Source organism: Neophocaena asiaeorientalis, unplaced genomic scaffold (genome assembly GCF_003031525.2).
Source record: "Neophocaena asiaeorientalis asiaeorientalis breed wild unplaced genomic scaffold, Neophocaena_asiaeorientalis_V1.1 scaffold30, whole genome shotgun sequence".
Lineage (NCBI taxonomy): Eukaryota > Metazoa > Chordata > Mammalia > Artiodactyla > Phocoenidae > Neophocaena > Neophocaena asiaeorientalis.
In genome coordinates, this window is record NW_020174923.1 from 14,495,908 (window position 1) to 14,502,163 (window position 6,256).

The 6,256-nt window shown below is 54.8% G+C and overlaps 1 protein-coding gene across 2 annotated transcripts in view; it reads left to right on the plus strand.

Moving 5' to 3' along the window:
• Positions 1-2,514: 2,514 nt before the first annotated feature.
• The window catches only part of SMARCD2 (SWI/SNF related BAF chromatin remodeling complex subunit D2), a 9,924-nt gene continuing 6,182 nt past the window's right edge, over positions 2,515-6,256 (plus strand). The window contains exons 1-2 of one of the 2 annotated variants that reach the window (XM_024760717.1): positions 2,919-3,039; positions 5,675-5,747. Coding sequence is in view for 1 of the 2 variants with exons in the window: in XM_024760715.1 (XP_024616483.1) it covers positions 2,824-3,039 (216 nt within the window). In the remaining variant the exon portion in view is untranslated. Of the gene's footprint in view, positions 3,040-5,674; positions 5,748-6,256 lie in introns of both variants that reach the window. The other variant, XM_024760715.1, reaches the window with a different exon arrangement.

Consider the following 6,256-nt stretch of genomic DNA (forward strand, 5'->3'; position numbering starts at 1 on the left):
GAGGGTGGCAGTGGAAATGGCCTCCCCTCCCCACATCTCTATCGTTTCTTCAGTGTTAACTTAGTGCTCTCTTTTCACAAGGTTCTGAATTGTCTCAAAGTGAGAGATCCATTTGTCTACTGGGTGACCACCAATTGTATCTCCTTCTTCAGATCAGAGTGCTCCAGGAAACATTTTCTGATTAATCAGGCCCTACCAATCAACCTCCCTCTGAGTCCCTGTGGCACTTGCTTTTCAGTTTGAACAGTTTCTTTGCAAGTAATAACAGACCAGAGGTAATAGAGAAATAACAGTTACCAACAAGAAGTCATATATAGTGGGTAAGTGCCTGGATTGTGGATTCTCAAGCCAGATCAGAACCAGGTTTGAATCCCAGCACCATCATAGTAAGAGCAGGCAAGTAACTGAATCTCTCTGCCTTGATTTCTAAAATAGAGGTAAAAGTAGTATTTACCTTATATGCATTGTGAGGATTAAATGAGATAATATGTGTAGTAAATGCTTAATAAATGTTAGCTCTTCTCTGCCTGCTGTCTAGGAAATCTTCTTTAACCTCTACCATGTCTTAGGTATCTGTTTTCCCCCTAACACCTTGAGGATATTATTTCATTGCAATTAGCTCATTGCTGACATTGTTTATCATTTTATCTCACTACACTTAAAGATCATTCATTTGTTTACACATACAAGGAGGGTTGTGTCAGAATTACCTGGGAGGTCTTTTTTTAAATGCAACACTGAGAGCCAATGGTTTGTGTGTGTGTGTGTGTGTGTGTGTGTGTGTGTATGTAGGGGGGTGGTTTGGCAGGGATACTTTGGAATAGCTCCCCAGGAGATTCACACTTACTACTTCCTCTGGAACTACTGTTGCTCTAGCAGCTTGAAAGTCCTGAAATGGACATTAACTGCATTGTCAAGAATTCTTTACCCACTTTGCAGTGGTGGGGAGGGGCCTTGATTCAATGACTGGAACAATTCCAGTGGTCTGTTTTCAGACTGGCAGGTAACCCACTTTTAGGGAGAAAGGGGAGAGGGATCTCTGAGAAGACCAAGAGGCAGGAAAGCAGCAGCAGCAGCAGCAATAGCAGGGTTTATCACTGGAGGATAAAGATACCAGGAAGTACAGATGAGCAGAACTAACTAAAAAGGGTTGCACTGTAAACAGGATCTGGGGTGCTATGGTGCAAGACTTGGGGATGAAAACATAAAGCAGAGAATTTGTATAATGAAGAAGTCAATCTTGGATAGTCAAAAGTGTAGTCTGAGTAACAAGAGCATTGCTTGGGAGCTCGTTAGGAATGCAGAATCTTGATCCCTACCGCAGAACCCAGGCCTACTGGATCATAATCTGCATTTTAAACAAAAGCCCCAGGTGTTTCTTATGCTCCTTAGAGTTGAAGAAGCACTGGTCTATCATGGGGAGAAAAATCACAGAACACCTGGCACAGCTAAAGCACTTTATTCTGAGTACCTCTGACACAGGGCTGATTTCTGAAAAGGTACTGAATTTTTGAAAAGTGCTATAAATCCTGGAGAAGGATCTTATTTAACTCAGGGAGGCTTCTCATAATGCAAAATTCCTTTGCCTAGAAACATTTCCTGTGGAGTAAAAGTACTAGGCTTCCTTAAAGTGAGGCAGAGGCACATTCAAAATATGCGATAAGAACTCGGCGCTTGGCCAATTCAGCCCTTCACACAGCTGGATCCGGTCTGGGGCAGCCAAGTCCCTTGGCAGCTCTGCGCCACCCGGATGGGCTTTTTTTTTTTTTTTGGCTGTGTTGGGTCTTCGTTGCTGCGCGCAGGCTTTCTCTAATTGCAGCGAGCAGGAGCTGTTCTTTGTTGCGGTGCACGGGCTTCTCATTGCGGTGGCTTCTCTTGTTGCGGAGCATGGGCTCCAGGTGCACAGGCTTCAGTAGTTGTGGCACATGGGCTCAGAACTTGTGGCACGAGGGCTCTACAGCGCAGGCTCAGTAGTTGTGGTGCACGGGCTTAGTTGCTTCGCGGCATGTGGGATCTTCCCGGATCAGGGCTCGAACCCGTGTTCCCTGCATTGGCGGGCAGATTCTTAATCACTGCGCCCCCAGGATGGGCTTTTAAAGAAAGTCAAGTTGGCAGCTGTTCTGCTGGATAGGGCAGCTGTAAGTTGTCTTTAATGCTGAAAACGTAGAAAGGATGTCTGATAGAAGTATTTTCAGAAGTATTTTCAGGGAGCGTGGCCGTGTACCCCAGTGAGTCGGCTGCACGAAGGAGAAAGCAGCAACTACTCTTTCACTGTAGAAGCCCTCCTGACCTTTGACCTCTGACCCCGCCCCGCTTTTCCGTGCGCAGCTTCCGCCCCCGCCCCTCCGATGGAGGGCCGGCCCAAGGGGTGTGGGCGGGGCTCCTGGGGGGCCGGCGGTTAGGGGTGGTGCCTGTTGGGGGCGGGTCTCGCGAGGGGCGGGATTTGAGGAGGCATCCTCGCACTGGGCGGCTGGGTATAGGCGGGGCTTAGTGGTGGGCTGGATTAGGCGGGGCAGGGGGTTAGTTGCCGCCTCTGCGTAACTGGACACTGGCGGCCAAACCTCCGGAGGCTGGGGGAGGCAAGCGGGCCCGTAGCACATCCCGGATCCGGAATTTCCCGGGCAGGACCGGAATCAGGATCGGCCCTGCCCCAAACTGGGTTTGTGAGGAACTCGCGAACTTGGATTAGGAAATCCCGGAATCCGGATCAACAAACCCTAGAACCCGGAATTTAGAGCGGAAAGTCCCGGAGCGCGGAGCGCGGAGCGAACTCAGCGCGAAGCCCGGAGTCCGGATCGAGACACCGCCGGACGGGACGGAGCGATGTCGGGCCGTGGCGCGGGCGGGTTCCCGCTGCCTCCGCTGAGCCCTGGCGGCGGCGCCGTTGCCGCGGCCCTGGGAGCTCCGCCTCCGCCAGCAGGACCCGGCATGCTGCCCGGACCGGCGCTCAGGGGGCCCGGGCCGGCTGGAGGCGTGGGGGGCCCTGGGGCCGCCGCCTTCCGCCCCATGGGCCCCGCGGGCCCTGCGGCGCAGTTCCAGGTGAGGAGGGCGGATGGGCGGGTGGCGCCGCTAGCACGCCCGGGGCAGGGGGCGAAGGGGGCCTCGAGTGAGGGCCCTGGGGCAGCCTCCTGGACAGATGGTACAGGGGCTCTGCATGCGGATTTCACGGGGCACGGTGGGGGGCAAGGCCAGGGACCCTCAGGCTCGGCTAGGTGGTGGTGGAGGAGTTGGGGGAGAAGGTAAGAGCTACTCTGGGGTGTAGGGTTTGAAGCAGTTAGGAGGGTCGGGGTTCTTCCTTAGAACAGGGATTCTGAGCAACTGAGAGATTGAGGCGTTGTTGGAGCTAGTGAGTTGTGGGCGGGTGGGATGAGAAGTGTAAGTGTAGATTATCGGGTAAGGGGTCCTGGGAAGTGATGAGAAAGTTTTGGAAAAGGACCCTCACTGAGAAAGCAGGTTACCTTGCATTGGTCTTGGTCCTACTCCAAGTCTGTTCTGTTTTTTTTTCTACTTGGGAACTGGCAGAGTTCTAGCGTGTCTGAGATGGCTCCCAGCTGCTAAGGAGGAGGAAGAAGGGCCTGGCTTCCCACGGCCACCGGAGGCAGAAGATAAGGGATTCCAGCCTGTGCAGGGGTAGTCTACTCCTGGGTCAGGCCAAGGGGCCTTCACACAGGGATGACTCTGGGTTAGACCAGAGAGGGTGGTGGACAAGCCTGAGGAAGGAGGAAAGCCCAGCCCATTCTGGACAGACTTTATTTATGGCTTTCTGCCTGGTGTCATAGTGTCCAGGAGTTGATCAGTCTGGAGGAGCAGAGAGTCTCCACTGAGCACCGCTGGTCTGCGGCTGGAGGAGCCTGCAGAGAGTTGTTTCAAAGGGTTCTGTCTTTTTTGGCTTTGCAGAGGGGCTTCTCGGGTTGCAGCTTCAAAGGCCATTGAGAGGCAGAGACTCGTTCTTGGGGTCAGTGTGTGAGGAACTTAGCCTGACACTGGGGGGGCGGGGCTTATAAGTCCCCAAGTTCATTGTTTCTGGTCGCCCCCAGAATGCTTGGGAATTGCGCCCATCCTTTTTCCCGCCACCCTCTCCACTTTTTTTTTTTTTTTTTTGGCTGTGTTGCATCTTCATTGCTGTTTGCAGGCTTTCTCTAGTTGTGGCGAGAGGGGTCTACTCTTCGTTGCGGTGCGCGGGCTTCTCACTGCGTTGGCTTCTCTTGTTGCGGAGCGTGGGCTCTAGTGCAGGCTTCAGTAGTTGTGGCACGCGGGCTCAGTAGTTGTGGTGCACGGGCTTAGTTGCTCCGCGGCATAATGCCATATCCCAATCCATGTGCCCCAGCATTTGACACTGGCTTCTTGCTAATCTCTCAGGGCAGCTGGGAGATTTTCATGTCTCCTCTACCTCACTTGCCCAGGTAGAGGTCCCCCAAATGGATCCTCATAGAGTAGGGTACACATATCCCCCCAGGAGCCCTGGGCCCTCACTTTGTAAAGAGATGCTTCATTTGGGGGCAGTGATTTTTCCCTCTTACCCCTCATTCTCCATCCTCCCTGTAAAGAAAACTAAGGTCTGAGTATTGACAGGGACAGATCTGGTCCCAAAGGCTCCAGCTGGGATTCATCTTTCCCATCTTGCTCTCCCCCTTGGGGATTCATGGGCCAGGGTGTCACTGAGGGATCCCTGCATCTGTCATTCTGGCTCTTGGGCGAGTTAGCTGAGGAGCCTCCCTGTGGACCATTGGCCTGGGAAGGATCTAAGGACCTGATAGGAGCCTCTCTAGTTTCCTCAGCTTGCAGACCATGGGAAATGTGGCCTGGGGAAAGCCCCTGAGAGGATGGATTCCACAGTGATTTGTAGGGAGTGGCCTTGGGCCGGTGGCAAGGCTGAGCTGGCTGGCTGGGTAGCCCAGGCTTCTAGGAGTGGGGACCTTGGGGAAGGCACTGAGCCTCTGCTTGCCATCCAGCTGCTCAGGGTCTCCTCCTCCTCTCCCCAGGGCCGGGGTTGGGGGGGCCGGCAGTAGAGGTAGGTGCCAGGGGCGGTTCACTTTGGCTGAGTTTGAGGAGGATCCTGCTTGGCCTCTTTCCAAGTCCAGTTATGTGACTTCCGGGAGAAGGGATCTGAGATCTGAGGAGCGGGGGTGCCTCTCTATTGGGGTGCCTGCGGTGAGCTGGAGGGGCAAGGCTCTCAGGCCCAAGTGGGGCGAATAGGGGAGCCTATTGATACAAGGGAAGTGCCGACCCACCTTCTTATAGTGTCACAGTGTACTAAGGAGCTTAAAGAAAACAAAAAATGAAAAAAAAAAACCCAAAAAGCACAGAGTGCTGGGTTCATGCCGGAGAGTTCAGGATATTTTCCATGTATGCAGGGGTATATGCTCTTCTCCTCGGTCCTTAGGCCCAGCCACCAGGAGCCCCAGGGCCCCAGGCGCCGAGCCGGGCGAGCGTGCTCTCTGGAGGCGCAGCATCAGGCCTGGCCTCCCGCCCCTGCTGTCCCCGGTGGTGGAGCCAGAGTCCAGCTGAGGACGTGGGCTGCTGCCGGGCTGAGGGAGAGGAGGTTACTGCCCGCTCCTGAGGCTCAGGGCACTGAGCCAGGCCTCCCTAGCTAGCCCTGCTGCAGGAAGGGGCTCAGGGAGCCCAAGCGTTCGGGGCTCTGTTCTTTTCTTTAACTCTTGGGTTGTTTTTTTAGAAGAGAAGGAGTTACTGGTGCTTCAGAGCCCAGGTGTGGAGCTTGGCCAGGCCGAGCTGGGACTTCATGAACTGTAAGCAGCCTTTCCCTGGGCCCCTTCCCCCTCGGGAGAAGCCTGGGGCCCTGGGCGAGCTGGGGGCTCTCACCCGGGAAGAGTCTGGAGCAGCGTCTGGGAGGGGCCTCTTCCAGGCCCTGCCTGTGCCGCCTGGTCTGGGGACTTCCTGTTCCGGGAGCACCTGCCTCAGCGGGGTGGGTGTTGCTCAGGAGGTTTTGTGGGCGCCCTAGTGAAGAGGCCCTGGCTCCCACTCTGCAGGCCCCCGCCTCACTTGTTCCTCCCCTTCAGCTCGGGCACTGGTGGGAAAAACTCGAATCTAGGGTGCGTGGGGCTGGGCTCTCAGCTGTGGCCACCCTGAGTTTTTTCTGTCATCTCTAGCTGTGGCTTATTAAGGCAGAGAAGCAGGCTGTCTGCCTCTCAACAGCTCCGATGACTCCCTTACTGATGAGGAGAGACTTGTGGCAGGACTCCAGAGGTCCCAGACAGAGCCCCCCACGTTGAACTCCATCCTCCCAAACGCTTCCTTC